Source organism: Cryptomeria japonica, chromosome 5 (genome assembly GCF_030272615.1).
Source record: "Cryptomeria japonica chromosome 5, Sugi_1.0, whole genome shotgun sequence".
Taxonomy (NCBI): Eukaryota; Viridiplantae; Streptophyta; class Pinopsida; order Cupressales; family Cupressaceae; genus Cryptomeria; species Cryptomeria japonica.
The window spans coordinates 885,233,229-885,250,577 of NC_081409.1; the positions used below are offsets into that span (position 1 = coordinate 885,233,229).

The 17,349-nt window shown below is 42.7% G+C and overlaps 1 protein-coding gene across 5 annotated transcripts in view; it reads right to left on the reverse strand.

The window, feature by feature from the left end:
* LOC131028011 (uncharacterized) overlaps positions 1-17,349 on the reverse strand; it is a 202,597-nt gene that overhangs the window by 43,339 nt on the left and 141,909 nt on the right. For all 5 annotated transcript variants that reach the window (XM_057958126.2, XM_057958125.2, XM_057958124.2 and 2 more), the window contains 2 exons: positions 5,777-5,871; positions 5,234-5,357 (listed from right to left, as the gene is read on the reverse strand). In XM_057958126.2, coding sequence (XP_057814109.1) covers positions 5,234-5,357; positions 5,777-5,871 — 219 coding nt within the window. The remainder of the gene's footprint in view (positions 1-5,233; positions 5,358-5,776; positions 5,872-17,349) is intronic.

The window sequence follows — 17,349 nt, forward strand, 5'->3', positions numbered from 1 at the left end:
CGACCAATGGATAGCCGGGGTAGGTACATCGGAGTTTGTGCCACCTTCCATGAGTTAGGTACATTGAATCTGGACATGCTGAGGTGGACCACACTGACTGGAGAAGTGATGACTAGGATGCCACCCCATCTGACACTTGTAACTTGGTAGATATTCGATTTGATGTTGTTGAGAAGCTAGCTTTAATTAACTCTTCTAGAACTATCTGCTCCTTCAAAGAACCCTTGCTCTGACTTCTTGTGTCCTTGATGTGCAGGATGATTGATGTACGTCGCCTTGGAATGCTGGATTGGAAGAGGTCGCCCTTGTTGATGTTTGATCGAAGAAAGCCATCCTTGTCGATGCTAGACTGGAGGAGGTCGCCCTTGTCCTTGCTTGATCTTCTTGGAGGAGACCGTCCTTGATCTGGCTTTATTTTACAACTCCGAGATCTCCATTTGATGCCTACACAAAATATTAAAGTTAGTCTTTTGAGCATCAAACCTCAAAGCATGAAATTTAAGACCTTTCAACGGTAAAACTTAAGATATTAATTTGAAAAAAGTCATGATAAATCAAGAACTACACATTTTCAAATTAATAATGAATGGAATTTGGATCTTCAAGACTTAGACTTTACAAAATTGCAATGGGATCATAATAAGTCTTGAATAAGAACTTCAAAAAATGATTCTTCATACCTTCCCTTTGAGTATTTAAGTACAAAACCTTGAAAAATGAAGGAAGAGGACCGGATTTTGTTGGGCAAGATTTATAGTCCTTCCTTGGATGAAGTACGCCTCCTCTAGTTTGAAAAAGAATAAACTCCACTAGCCTCTTCAAAAATCTGGAAATTCGCCTTCAAATGTCTTCAAAAAATCTGGAAATTATCCTCCAATCTAGCAAGAAATTCGCCTCTCCAATAGCCTTCAAGATGAATTTCGCCCTCCTTAGTCTCCACACTTTAGAAGGAATGAATGAATGATTTGAACTTGAAACAATGCCCCCCCTATTATATAGAGCGCTCACCTTCTTTCCTCCAAGAGGCCGACCTAGCAAATAAGCCTTAAAATAAAATATAAAAAAACACTAAGAAGAAGCCCGACTTGATAAATAAAGACAAAATAATGCCTTGTGCGCTCAACTTTTAATTTTTTATTTCACAAAAATTAATTTTAAATTCCTTTATAATAGAAATTCAATTTTTTGAGGCCCAAAATTAATTTATTAAATGCCAATTTAATTAATTTTTTCAAATATTCCAAAGTTAGCAATTTGGCATCTAATGCGATTTGGAGGATATTAACGCCCAAATATGGTAAAAAATAATGAATGCCATTAACTTCGCTCTGGTCCCTTGGAGAGGGACAGGAGCACTTTTTCATTTTTAGGCTAGGATTCTCAATTTTTTGAAGTCAAACCTTTGTTCACCATGCTTTAGAAGATCTTTCCCATCTCACACAACTTTGCCTTAGCATAATCTCGGAGGGAATTTGTTGTTTCATAAAAAGCGCCCTAGTCCTTCAGTGAGGGACAGGAGCACTTTTGAGTCCATTGCACAAATCTTGATCACATCAACTTCAAATTACCCTCAAGGCGTAGAACATCATTCCCCACTCCTTCTTGAGTCCTGGAAACAAAAATAGCATTTCAAAATGTAAGGTAAATGGGCATATTTGGAGATTTCGCCCTGGTCCTTCAGTGAGGGACAGGAGCACTTTTGCCAGTTGTCGTCAAAATTTGCAACTCTCGCATCTCAATTCCACTTCAAGGCATTTTAAACACTTTTTCAAACTTGCACCTTGGCCTCAATTTGTCCAAAAATGATGAGAAAGGCTAGATAACATGTTAAGTGCTCTGGTCCCTTAGTGAGGGACGGGAGCACTTTTTCAACTTCGAGCTTATCCGTCCTTCGCTAGCTTCCCAAATTATCTTCAATGGGCTAATCATGTCCTCTTCCATTCATTTCAATCACAAACTTGCCTTGTCTTTGCAAGAAATTTACACTTTCTTGGAAAATCGCTCTGGACCCTTGGAGAGGGACGGGAGCACTTTTTGGAAAATCACTATGGTCCCTTGGTGAGGGACGGGAGCACTTTTTACATCTTGGCATACTTCTTTGTTCTTTAAACCTCTCAATTGCGTCTAAGGCATAAAACATCATTCATCCTTCCCATCCAAGTCAAGTTTTGCCATAAAATATCAAACAAAGAGGAGAAACTTGAAAAAGTGCCATGGTCCTTCAATGAGGGACAGGAGCACTTTTGTCACTTGGGTTGATTTACTCCTTTGTAGACCACTTAAATTATATTCAATGGACAAAACATGCTTCACTTGACCTCTTCAAATTGTAAAATCACTTTGACCTTGCAAAGATAGTGCAGATTTGAAATTCAAGCTCCGGTCCTTCAGTGAGGACGGGAGCACTTTTTGCCTTCTAAGCCAAAATGTCTCACTTTTCACCTCGAAATTCCTTTGCTAGGGAAGATTTCATCTTACTTCACGCTATGAATAAAAGTTAATGTCCAAAAGATGTCTAAAATTGTGCATATAAAGAAAAGCGCTCTGGTCCTTCAGTGAGGGACGGGAGCACTTTTTACCTTCTAGGCAAAAACTTCATCATTTCATTGTTTTCAATCAAGTCTGGATGCTTTATCATGTTCATTTCGTCCTTCACTATGCCTTTGATGTTTCAATTTGACCAAACAAGGCCAAGAATGACTTAAATAAGTCTTTTTCGCCCTGGACCCTTGGAGAGGGACAGGAGCGCTTTTGCCTTGGTCCTCCTGAGAGGGACAAGAGCGCTATGCGCTCTGGATCCTCAGTGAAGGACAAGAGCGAAATTTGACTTTTCGAACTCTCCGACAGGATAATTTTTATGGAATATAACATTTAAGTATAAGTGACATTTCCTTCTTATACTTTAAGTTATATTCCATATACACTTACAGGATGTTTGAGAGTGGTTTCAGAGCTCCAGGAGTTATTGCAAAATCTAGTTTTTGGAGGTTTTTCAGTTTCCAGACTTAGTCAAATTTCAGGATCAGGACATTCCAGACTTAGCCAATTTTCAGGATCAAGACTTCACTCAAGCAGGACCTGCTATCCATGATCTCCTCGACAGCACTCAAAAATGCAAAGGCCAACTGACAAAACCCTAAAAGACCTAGAAAACAAACCCTAAAAAGCAAAAAACATGGGTCCCCATTTGCAATGGGGCGATGTGTGAAAACGTCACAACACACCTGAAAAGGAGGTCGTATGAGCTCAAACGAGGCCTTTGAAGTTGCAGAATTGAAGATTGGACAGGTACAGCTGAGAGAATCCGAAAATTCCAAAAACCCTGTGCACCAAAATCAGAAAATAACCACACCACTGCGAAGATCACGAAATTCTAGCCCATTTCAAAAAAAATTGCACCAAAAAAGGAGCAAAAATGAGCAAGATATGGCCTTTCAAAGTTGGACTGCAAAAGTAAAAAGCTCAATGGAGAGGGGTCAAAAAAATTTCAAAAAGTGCTGATGTGGCGCTGACGTCAGCAAGTCACTGTGTTAAATTTGACGGCCGTATGACCGTCGCAAAAACTTTGCCTCCCTGCTGACTGGGCATTCGTACAGTACGGACTGCTGATTGTGCAGATGGCTGTGCAGTACGGATGATGACGCGGCACTGTACGGACGGACTGCGTGGCACAGTGACTGTGCTGTCGTACGATCGACGTGGCACGGGTGACGTGGCGTACGGACGGCTATTTGAGAGCCACGTGGCGAGGTTGGTATGCTGATTGGGTGTCTGCGTGGCGGTCGCCGGAGGCAGTGGCTGGTCTGGTGCTGTCGGCGGCCTGCAGAAGTCTCCGACGGCTGCGGAAGGCGGAGACCGACGATCTGCGGCGGCATGCAGGTAAGTCGGCTGGCAGGAGGGAACCAAGACGGCCGGCGAGAGGGAGCACGGCGGCGGCGCGGCGTTCGGAGCGGCCGGCGGGTACACGACACAGCGGCCGGCGGGTACACGGACAAGTACGCTCCGCCTGCAATCCCTGCAACTCACGTACAGCGGGGGGGGTCTGCGGACCCCCAAAAAAAACTTTTTTTTTTTTTGAAATTTTTTTTTTTTGATTTTTTGAAAAATAAATTTTTATTTATTTTTTTTTAATTTCGAAATCCGTACGATAATAGCCAAAATGGGGAAAAAAATTTCTCACCAAAATAGGTCGACTTTATAGTCAAAATTTTATGGAAACGGCCTCCCAGATTCAACGGTGATGTCCAAATCGCTATATGACGCCCCCAAAAAATGAAGATCCCCAAATCCGAAAATAGAAGCCTTCCACGATGTCTCCAAAAACCGATCAATAAAGCCCCAATAGCTCTGATACCATGTAGGATTTTGCCAAAATCAAGGGCACAATGAAAAGCATAAAAGAGACAATAGAATGACAAGAACAAACTGTATTCTCATCAATATGCAAATGATCAACTGGATTGACCAATACAATGAATAGAGGCTTGCTTATATAGGCAAGGCCATATGGATGTATGAGCACACAAATATGACATGTGGCTCAATGAGAAACAAGGGTAGGTAGGAGAAATAATATAATATTCCACAAGAGGTGGATGACCCACCGAATGTGGAGTGTAACAGCAAAATAAGACCACAAAAGGTGGAATTTCTCCTACAAGCTCTATCCCTATGTGCACACTTCCCTAAGTGTTTCAAATCCAAACTACGAAGAGATGCATTATCCCAAGTTAACTTAAGTAAGTGTAATAATATCCAAAATGAATATTTATTTGCACCAACAACATCAACCACAAAGAACATTGAAACACAATACAGTTCTGTTTTTTCCATATTTACTAGCCCAAGTCACCATTTTGAAGAGAAATATAAACAAGGCCACAACAGGCAAATTTAGTCACTGATCTATGATCCAATTGTTCATTGTATTTGAGGCTTCTTAAAAGACAATTGTGATGTAGGAAAGTGAATTCTAAGATGCCTACAACCAAGTTCTCCTAGAGCACTAGGGCATTATGCATTTTCCCACATTTTCATATGAAAGAACAATGTACTTTCAGCATCGGAAACATTTTCTGACTGGATGAACCCAGAGCATGGATACCTCAATGTGTTTCTTGGAAGATATTTAAATTTTAATTAATCTTGGTATTATATCCATGAAAAGGAAGATACATCTACTCTCTACTCAAGAATGACATAACAAAGCAATGCCAGTTAACAAAATTCATACCTGAAGTGGAAGAGGAGGACTGGAATGCAAAGAGAGCTCAGCAAGTTGATTCAAATCCACATTTCTTGGCAAGAACATTACAATATTTTGTGCAATCATCTGAGCAGCTTTGAAGAGAGAAAAACTGCACAATGCATACAGAGATACAAGGCACCATACAACCTTTATGATTATCCTTAGCTATTTAAATGTGGTCAAATTGACATATCCATATATTTTCTTTCCAGAAACAAATACATATCTGGTGCATTTTAAATATTCATGCTTAAACATATGGCTATAACATTTTTAGCATGTTAGCATATAAAATTATTTCTTCGTGTATTGAATCTGTAAGCAAATTTTTTAGCCTACAACATGATCATTTGTAAAAAAAAGTAAGCAATAAAATCTTTTTACAAGAGAACAATCATAGATATACATAAGTGAATATGTATTTAAGAGGACCTGTATGCAAGTACACATGGAGAGAAAGCATGATTCAATAAAAATAATAAACATGCCTGTTTGGAGAGAGAGAAACAGGTAAAAGAGAATACTAACCCGTCCTTAGGTCTCAGCATATCTTGAATATCATAGCTTTCAACATTTAAATAATCCGGTCCCCCCCAAGGAGGAGAGAGAAATACAACATTTGCCTGTGAAAAAAGTTACTTTATAAATCAGACAGCAAACAATTCTTAAATATTTAGTTAAAATGTTTACAGAAGCATGAAATTTGTAAAACCACATTCTATCACATCTAAATACATTATAACAAATTAATGTAAATTCAATGTTGTGGCATCTCAGGTCCACAAAATATGAACTGTCAAACAAATGCCACATTGGATGTGTGTTGCATCCAAGCATGGTAAAAACATTCTATCACATCTAAATACATCATAAAAAAATTAATGTAAATTCTATATTCTGCAATTTTTGTGTGACATCTCAGGTTCCCCCCAAGGAGGAGAGAGAAATAGATCATTTGCCTGTGAAAAAAGATACTTCATAAATTAGACAACAAACAATTCTTAAATATTTAGTCAAAATGTTTACAGAAGCATGAAATTGTAAAATCACATTCTATCACATCTAAATACATTATAACAAATTAATGTTAATTCCATGTTGTGTAATTTTTGTTGTGGCATCCAAGCACAAATACAAATGCCACATTGGATGTGTGTTGCATCGCATGTTAAAAACATTCTATGTTAGCTCTCTTACTAGCAGTACTTTTGCTTCGGCTTGTATACCAAACACAACTTCTGTAATGTCCCCTACCTGATTAACATAATTAATCTATTTCAATATACCTATGACTTAAACTAAATTGATTAGGAGACAAATTTATTTTAACATGAATCAAATCTGTGCTATTCATAGTTTAATTAATTTATCAATTATTTATAAGTAAATCGTTCATCAACCATATTAGATAATTAAGTTTATCCTCCATAACTCTTAACGCAAAGTACCAACCTTTGTTACTACTTCAGTTTTAAGGAAGGAGGATATGTATGTTACCAAAGCACTTAGAGACCAACTACAATAGGTTCCCTCAAAGTTTACAGATCCAAGCCCTTACCCTATCTTGGGACTATGCCCTCAAAGTTTACGGGACGCTGTTCCCTACCCTATCTTGGGACTTAACCTATTGCTTGGGTTTAGACTGCCCCTCTTTGGAACATCTCATCCCCATCTCCTTAAATACTGACAGTAGTAGCAAGAATGAATAGTATATTCATTTTCTTATTTAAGAGTTCTTTCTGATTTACAATCTATTACTGTTATTCTCTTCTAATCAAGACACATATATATATTCTTTCTGATTTTCATTATTAAATTTTTTCTGATTTAGAAAACTGTTTAACTGTTTGTCTTAATTATTATATATATTAGTTTGTATTACATGTCAGATATTTCTGACTTATACTACTGTTTATATTGCTTAAAATACCTCATATTCATAATTTGCAAAAATTAAAATACTGGAGTCTCAAAATGTCATTACATAATGAAAATTCAAATTACAATCAATATTAATATTCATATTCGTCTTCATCAGTAGCATCAAAACCAACATTTGGTTCAATTTCATTGAACCACAATCAATTGGATTGTCACTCCTGCTAGTTGTGTCAAGTGTAAAAGTTGCCTCATCTATAGAGACTTTGGCAAGGTGTGTAACTATACCATCTAAATTAGATCCCAAATCTTTGTCACACCCTCATGGTATTCATGTTTCTTATGCGACAAGAGAGGAAGGTTGAAGTGTATATATACTTGGGAGAGAATTTTAATTGCAACAAGTTGCAAATAAATGGAGCCTTGACCATGTAGATACTGCCACTCATCAACACCTTTCCTATATTTCTCTAGAAGAGCCCAAACATCATGATTTTTTGAAGCTTGGAGTAGTCAAACTTGCTCAAGACAATACTTTGGATTTCTTCATCTAATTATATCTTTCTAAATGCAGCCTTATAGCCAATATCAACCTTCCCATCTCTATATGGTGGCACCCTCCTTAGCAATGAGAGTACCTCTTTGCTATAATACTTTGGCAACAAAGAAGAATGCTAAGAGATGTAAGGGAGTGGTCATCTTGTTCCAACGGTCAACAATAATATTTTTGTACAATTTTGAAAAAAGTTTTTGTTGTGTCATGTTCCTTGGTTTCTATTATTGCTCTTATTTTCTCCACCTTGGAGTCCATCCCATCATAAATTTCACCCAAACATGGGTGATCAGTATCAACACATCTCGTCATGCTCATTATGGGCTCAATGAAAATATTCCACACAAGCCCACTACTCATCATCTAGGATCAATGCTTTTACTTTTGGGGCTCATTTTGTGCTTGGATGCCTCCATACACTCCAAAAGTTATTGCTAACCATAAAACTCAAGGCCTCTTGTACCCTCACAAGTCATCTTAAAATGATTGTGTGAGATGCATATCATATTTTGGCAACCTAATATGGTATAAAGAAATATATGTCACACATCAACAGCAAAAATTAAAAATTAGAACAAATATATTAAAAAATTAAAATTAAATTACCTTCAACAACTCCAACTTGGAGAAGGTCCTGAATATGGCTTGTGACATATGATCATTAATCTCAAACATTTGGATCTACTCACCTTCTATGTAGATTTGTTTGGACATCCAAAAGAATAAGAAGGGAGAAGATTCCTATAAGGAGACCAGAGGTCACGTCATCGTGAAAGGACCCCAGTTCGTCCGACGATGTAGTGGAATTAGATCATATACCTGCTCCGCCTTCTCAAAGTGACATTGATGTGTTTGGAATTGATGATCCTCTTGCACCTGACATACTGGAAGCTGAGCTAAGATCCCTCGAATCGACGGAACTGGGCAACCAAATAGAGGAAGGAGAGATTCCATCCACCCAGGGGGTCAAAGTGCATGAACCCACTCAACAAAGCCGCCACGAGTTGCTGCTGTTCGCGGCAATATTGTACACGGAAATAAAACTAGTTAATTAAGTTGTAATTGTGTTGGTTAGTTGGCAACCGAGGGGTGGTAGTTGCGGTGCGACGGTTGGCACTCGCACCCCCTCCATATCTTTATATACTTCCGAATGTAACTTGTGATGGGGAACAATGAGGAATGGAATAATAATGCCATAGATATCAGATGCAATATATGAGATGTTATTCCATTCCTCATTGTTCCCCGTCACAAGTTACATTCGGAAGTATATAAAGATACCGAGGGGGTGCGAGCGCCAACTGTCGCACCGCAACTACCACCCCTCGTTTGCCAACTAACCAACACAATTACAACTTAATTAACTAGTTTTATTTCCGTGTACAATATTGCCGCCAACATCATCCCCCCCAAAAGAAAAGAAGTCATCTCCGGACGACTTAATACAAAATAGAAATGACATTAAACAAAACTGCTGACGCCAGTCGAGCCTGGAACCCATACACCTGCTACGTCCCCGTCCGAAAACCCTTTTCTGCTACCATCCGATGCTCAAGTGCGGATTTCACCATTATTGCTTCCTTCGACATCACCATCCTCCTGTGCCTAAACCAAACTTGTCTGCAAAACACATGTTTCAGTCTCAGCCTCCACCAACTGCTACTCAAATGATACTGTCTTCCCTAGCCAATTTGTCCTTGATAGCCACCCGCGCTGCCCTCGCGGCATCCAACTCCTTGGTACGCTGAGCTAAGTCTCACGCTACTACTACCTCCAACCTGGTGGTCAGCTCCTCCCGAGCCCTCTCTGCATCCACCAAGGCAACCTCTCGTCCAGCCGAGACATACTCTGAGTTCCTCAAAGCGTACCATTCCTGCCTGGAAGTGGCCACAACCCTCTAGCACAAAGGCTAGGAGACACCTCAATTCCTCCATCACACTCCCCAAAGGCTAAAAACTGAACTGAATAACTCCCTAGTGTCATACAACTATGGAGACCTGCAATGCCTTCCCTCAAACTCTGTTTGTTCCCAACCTCCAAATCCGTCTCCCTCTACGGCTTATCGCTTCCCCACCAATGCTTAGCTGCAGACTTCTTTCTCACAGTACGGACAACCTCAACACTTACCATGACATCTCTAATGCCCTTCGCCCAACTCCAACAAGTGTATTGTAGCTCAAAAATAAATAGGGGTCAAGGGGCAGTGCCCCTCGCGGGGTCCGGGCGCACATCATTTTTGTGATATTTTATGATGTCAAAACCCTTCTTCTCCACTCTAATATTTTTAGTGTCCTGGCTCCAGATGTCATCAAATAATTTTTCAATCTCGTCATTGTCGTTTTTTTTGTTTTTTTCCACTGTAATGTCCCCGATAGCACCTCAGCCATACAACCTCCCCATACAGTCAACAACCTCCTTACCATACGAACACACCTCCAGCATACAGACAACTTCCCGTGCGGTCAATATCCCTCCACCGTATGGCTGTGTTTGTTTGTGCAGTGTACTTGGCGTGTGGGTGTGTGCAATCTCCTTCCTCCGCGTTGTTTCCCTTCTTTATTTATTTTCCTCTATTCGCCTCTTCGATTGTCCGGGTTAAAATAGCCACCGCACGGTGACCCCGCGGTGCCATCGCGCGGTGGACACATGGTGCCACCGTACGGTGGGCACACGGTACCACCACACGGTGCACCCGCGGTGCCACCGCACAGTGACCCCACGGTGCCACTGCACGGTGGATGCGTAGCCCCACTGTACGGTGCACTTTGCCCCTTTTTTTTTTTTTTTGCAAGCTGTACGGTCACCTGGCGTACGAGTTTTTTTTTTTTTTAATTGTCCAGATTCGGCTCGAGTTTCGTGCCTTCGGGATTGCCTTTTCTCGGTTTGCCTCACCCGAGGGTCTCCTGCTGTGGCCCTGTGCCTCTCAAGTCACCTGCTTGGCCTCTCGAGTCCCCTTCCATCCTCTCGGGTCCCCCTCCGGGCTTTCGGGTCCCCTTCCGGCCTCTCAGGTCCCCTGCATGCTTCGCATGGTAGGGTTCCAATTTGGACCCATTGGTGGCAAGTCTATTTTCAATGGCCATCCGAACACCTGGAACCACAAATTCTACAGGGACCACGACCTCCTTCCTATACATACGAAGAAGAAGAATAATAAAGATTTTGAAAGTTGCGGCCTTCCACATAGGGTTCCAATTGTTGCCGACACAATTGATCTTCGGATTATCTATGTCACCGAGGTTTGGAGCGTCTCCCTTCCAATATTCTATGTATTCTGGCAGGTACACCTCCTCTGTTACTTGCTCTAGTTCCTCTACTTCGAGCCTGTAGCTCTGGAACATTTCATAATCCTCCATCAGCCAATGGAAAAGCTCGTTCAATGACCCTGTCTCATCCTGGGAGCACTCTCCTAGTTTGAGAATCCTTTCGTCGTTGGGCTCCCTGCAGCCTCGTCCTTCGTTCCTCAGGTTGCCTTCTCCTTCACCCTTCGATTCCGAAGATGATGCCAGTTCCTCACTAACTAACTATGTCTCGAGGTCTATGATAAACTTCCTTCCTCCATTCTCCGTAGACAGAGTGTTCTTCCAGTTGTGGGTGGCCTTGGCTGCCACCAGCCACCCTCTCCCTAAGATCGCATCATACCCTTTTTTCTTTAGTGGGATTACCACGAAGTCCAGTATGAAGGGTTGCGTCCCAATGGTAACTTGTTGGCCCCTCAGTGTCTCGATGGGTTTGATTCCATGCTGATCTGCTCTGAGCAGATTGAATGTAGATGGCCACATCGTCGGCTTCCCCAGCTTCTGCCAGGTTTCTTCTGGAAGAACATTCACTCCTGATCCACCATCGACGATGGTATCGATTAGAATGGTGCCAAGGATACCCATCTCCACAATGGTCGGGTTCCTTCCAGTGTTAACTGCTAGCAGCATCGGGTCTATTGCAGACCCCCAAGGAACATCTGTGCGGTGGTTGGTATTGGTGCGTGGTTGGGAGAGATTATTCAGCAACGTCGTTCGTAATTGAGGCATCGTTTGGAGGAGGTCGTGTACCTTCACAGGCACCTCCAGTTTTAATTTTAAAATTTGATTTAGTATAGCATCCTCCGCCTTCGGTCGGCTGGAAGTACTCGCTGTACCCTTCGCCTTCGCCCTTTCTCGTATCTCTTTCTCAATTTCTTCCCGTGCTTCCCATGCCCTTCGCTTCTCCATCTCCAGGTCTGGGCACATTGCGTGTCTGGCTTGGGCGCGGGTTATAGCCAGCACTTCCTCTTCTTTGGTTTCCTCGACATTGAGCAAGTTGACGCCGGACTTCGAGCGGGTGGCATCTTCGTGGTCTCCCGGTCCACACCATTTGCACAAATATTGTGTGGCCTCTCCCTTCGGGCAGTCTCGGGTGAAGTGCCCCCACTGGCTGCACGCTCTGCATTGTACCATCGGTCGACCTTTGGAGTCGTATTGGATCTGGCTCCTTGTGTTGTTATTGTTGTTTCGTCCTCCCCACCGGTTATCTTAGTAGCCTCCCGAGGTTGCACTATTGTTCGCTTGTTGGCCCGTACCCGCTGGTGCGGACGTTGTGGCTTGCTCCGTGAACAGCACCTGGTTCATTTGCGTATTCCGGGTTTTCATGTTGTATGGGCACTCCTTGGTGGAGTGTCCCATCACTTGGCAAATCTCGCAGAATGCCTTCTTCGGGCAAGTACCCTTTGTGTGCCCCTCCTCTTTGCACTCAGTGCACCAAATGTCCCCTTCGGTCCGACCGGTGCTTCTCATTGTTTTGAATTCCCTCCTCATTCGCTTCATGTCTTTCTGGAGTGCTTGCACCCGTTTGCCAGCCTCGCTGTCGCTGCTGCTTTCCTGTGACGAGTCATCCTCCTCGGACGAGCTATCCTTCTTATTTTTCTTCGATGTCTTGGTCTCGCTCTCGATATCCATCGCTCTATTGTATGCATCTTCGTACGATGTAGGTGGAACGATTTTCATCTTCCTTCGGAGGGAATGCTTTAGTCCCTCCACGAACCATCGCTTTTTCAACCCATCTGCTGGTTGACTCTCCATGTTTCCCAATAGTTCCTTCAGCCGTCGACTCTAGGCTCGGACAGTCTCATTCTTGTTCTGCTTCGTTCCATAGATCTCGGCGACTATTTTGTTGTCATCTCTCAAGAGGCGAAACTCTATCCCAAACTCCTTCTTCAGGTCGGGCCATGTGTCGACTTTGGCCTTGTCCATATCTGTGTACCAGTCTATGGCCACTCCCCTTAAAGTTGTTGGGAACTGTGTTACCCATTTGTTTTGGTCGGTAACACCGTTCGCTGACCATATGGTTTCGTACGTTCGACAATGGTGGACGGGATCTTCCTTCCCGTCGCCATTGAACTTCAGCAGTTTCTGTTTACTCCCCATCGATGGGGGTCGTCTTCCTGGAGGTGGCTATCGTAGTGTCTGGGCCCCTGTGCCGCTCCCACCGATCCCTCTGGTGCCGGTGGTGTGTCGTGTGTGGGTGACTGGAGGTACAATGTTTTGCCTGCCGAGTGTGGCACCTACCGTACGGTTATCCTCCCCTTTGTTGTCACCCACGCCCACTCCTGGCTCCCTTTGATGATCCTCACTTTGTGGTGTAAGGGGTAAGTTTCTGAACCGATCCCGGGTCTCTTCGACTAGATCTCTCCTTAACCTTGTTTCCTCCAGAAACTCTTCGTGGCTCCGCACCCTACGGTGTTCTGGCGATGCGTAGAAATTTCCGTCGGCTTCTGCACCCTCCGTGACACCTCCTTGGTTCCCCTCGGGCCACCCTTCGGCAGGTCGTCCTTCAGCAAGTTGCCTCAGCCTCCGTCTATGTTCTACTTGCTGCTCCAGAATCAAGGCCCTCTGCGCTGCCTCCCACTCGTCCGTTTCTGCTTTTTTATTTCTATCTTTATTTAATATATTGGGCATAAATCACTTCTGTACACAGCAAGCACACGCCATGTACAAAAAAAAATTTTATTATTTTTTCTTTCGGCCACAATTTATCTCAACATTGTGGCGGGATTATTACAGGGTTCAATTTCCCCTTCGCCTCTTGCCATCAAACTCTGCGTCCCACGATGATTGTTCCGTTTGTGCGTCGTCGGCCTCTGGGTTATCTCACCAACGGGTAGGCCCATCATGTCCGTGCGCCATCCGCATCTTCTGTTCCCGAGTATGTCTAGGCAACGACGCCAAATGTTTGCCCTCTCGGGTGAATAACTTAAAGTACACAGATAACGCAAAATAATAATGCCATAGATATCAGATGCAATATATGAAGATGTTATTCAATTCCTCATTGTTCCCCGTCACAAGTTACATTCGGAAGTATATAAAGATACGGAGGGGGTGCGAGCGCCAACCGTCGCACCGCAACTACCACCCCTCGGTTGCCAGCTAACCAACACAATTATAACTTAATTAACTAGTTTTATTTCCGTGTACAATATTGCCGCCAACAGCAGCAACTCGTTGCGGCTCTGTTGAGTGGGTTCATGCACTTTGACCCCCTGGGTGGATGGAATCTCTCCTTCCTCTATTTGGTTGCCCAGTTCGGTCGATTCGAGGGCTCTTAGCTCAGCTTCCAGTATGTCAGGCGAGGGAGGATCATCAATTCCAAACGCATCAATGTCACTTTGAGAAGGCGGAGCAGGTATATGATCTAACTCCACTACATCGTCAGACGAACTGGGGTCCTTTCACGATGACGTGACCTCTGGTCTCCTTATAGGAATCTTCTCCCTTCTTGTTCTTTTGGACGTCCGAGTCCCTCTGCAAGCCTTAGCCTTCTTTCTTTTCTCTGGTTTCTCTGCTAGGGTAGGGGTCTTCAGGTGGACATCATGGTTGCCTATGATCATGGGGAATGTGAATCCAACCTGCTTACTTTCTTTGAGTAAGATGCTGACCGGATGTGACTGCCTTGCAACCTCCATAAGAATTACTTTGTCGGTTGGGTACCGTGGAAGTCAGAGAGGGGCACCATCAAAGCCTACTATTCGGATGTAGGAGAACCTTGAGAACTGAATGAACCAGGCTCCATACCTCTGTACTAGAATAGTAGCTTGCTCTGAGAGCCTTATATGTAATCCTCCCTGCATTAGCCTGACCAAGCGCATTGTGAAGACGTCATTCACGCGCTCATATTGGCCAACTGCATAAGCTAGGCTGCTCTTTTCCCTCTGAGCTATATCTTGGTAATGCAGCTGCGGGTAACAATCATAGACCTTTACCTGATCAGGCCCATTCCCGATTTCACCTTTCATTATCAAACTTGGCAGCGGCTGGTTCTTGGCGAACATATAGACCAAATAAAAGGTCATGGTGAAGTATTTCTTCGTTTCAAGCTCTATCAGCTGGGTGTGAATGTTGTCGCTTATGATCTGAGCCTAGTCGAATTTAGACTTCCCCGCGAAGACTTGCTTTGTGAAATAGAACATCCACTCTTCAAAGTAGTTGGATTTAGGGAGTCCCATAACTCGGCTGAGTAATGTGACCATATCCCCATGTTCATTATGAAAATCACTTCTGGGGGTCTTTTTCACAATTCTGCTGCTTGGAGGACTTTTCTCCTTGTACCACTCTTCGTTGATCAGTGGTTTGCATCGGGCCGGATTCATATCATATGCCCCTTGTGCTTCATCTATAGTTGTGGCTGTGGGATTGTTTGGAAAGGGAATGTCAAATGCCTCGCCAATGGCCTCAGGAGTGAAGTTGGCGATGGTCATGTTCTCAAGGAGCACCAGTCTGGAATTTGGCTGATAATGTCGGGCACCTTCTACCACTAGCTCATAGTTTTGTACTGCTGGAGGAAATCCTGCCACTTGGGTGATGCCACTTTCCACCATCTGTCTAGGCTTGCCATATGCGTTAGGTGAGAAGACCTGATTCCTGAAGTCTTGAATGTCAATATGGCCAAGGTTGATATCACCGACATTGTCCCAGACGCTCTGCACTTTTGACTCCCTCAATCCTCCCCTCTGATATTGATACTTCATCCTTTCAACCTTGCGCGGGACATCTGATTTGGATGCTCACGATGTCTTGGCTGCAGCGGGCATTTTTGATGATTCTACCACCGATTTAGGCATTTATCCTGCACAGTCGGACGTGGATTACGAGGTGATACAAAAGAAGTAAGGCAGGTTAGATAGAAAATATTCCAGCATGTCGAGATTAATTCGAAATTTAGATTGGACATGGAGCGACATTTCTAGCTAAAAAGGGCTTGATCAATTTTAACCACAACATTCATGAAGATTTTTGATTGCGAATTTATACTTAACGTTTTCTGGATTTTGGATTAATTTTCAACAAAGAAAAAACATGAAAAATTCTCCTAAGTTTCAAAATGCAATTTCTGGCTAAACCTTAGGAGTGAATTCCAAATTTTGATTGCTTTGAACAACGTTTTACAAGCGAAAGAGATGCAGATTTCAAAAATTTAGGCATTTTAATCAGATTTCGCACATATGTCTGTTTAATTTATAAGCATTTCAGATGATCAAGGAAGACAGAGCATACTTACCTGACGAAACGGATGGCAAAGAATTGCCCGCCCTTGCTGCGTGAAGGCGAATGGACGGTTCTACAAAGTTTCGAATTCCAACGGTTATCTCCTTGATTTAAATTTTTCGCAGTTGTTGGACGAAAGAGAATTTATCATTTTAAATGGTTTTTACCCTGGGTAATTGGCAATCTGAATTTGAATGATTTGGAATAGCTAATGCAGCGTTTTAACTTGAATATGAATCGCGCGAAATTAGCTTTCTTTGCCTTCCAAAATCGGACGTGGTCTCCTTTACACGAAATGTAGCAGCGTGGAGGGGGTTTATCAAATTTGATTGGCGTTTTATCTTCTCATTTTCGGACCTTCTGGAGAGTTTTGTAAATTTTGCGTCTATCTTCCACCTCGTGGCCTTGGGGATATGAAGGCCCTTTGAAATTTAAACTTTGCTTTTATTTAATCCTCAGGGCAAACTTCAGACCCAATAACGCCTCTTGCGAGCTATGCAAACCTTGGAGCCATGGCGTCCTTCATGATTTTCGCGTCTATGGAAAATTTCAAAGACTTTGCAAGGACTTCGGAGCTCGACCTGGACGCCTTCTATGCAAACTTCGGAGCATTCATCACCTTTTGCGATTTTGGAGATTTTTAACCTTCTGGCGAATTTCGGAGCATTCATCGCCTTTTGCGATTTTGGAGATTTTTGGAGTTCAACGCTTTGCCAAACTTCAGACCTTTGTCTGATTCTGCAAATTTCAGAGCATTTAAGTGTTTTTGTGAGTTAGAAAAGGTTTTCGGACCTAAATGCCATTCGCAAAAACTTCGGACCTAAACGCGCTTTTACAAATTTGCACCAATTTCTGACCTTACGCCACTCTTTGCAAGTTTTTTAAAAAAACTTCAGACCTCATAACATCTTTTGCAAATTTGATATATTTTGAAATTTCGGAGCCAGGGTCCGAATTTGGAGGTCTAAAGCGAATTTCGAACCTTGAGGGTCTCTTTGCAACTTTTAACATTTTTTCACATTTCGCCCCAGGGTCCGAAAATGGACATGTTAAGTGATTTTCGGACCTAAACCCATCTTTTGCAATATTTAAAAAGGATTTTCGGACCGAGTAGGAAACTTTGAATTTTGAAATTTTCACCCCAGGGTCCGAAATTC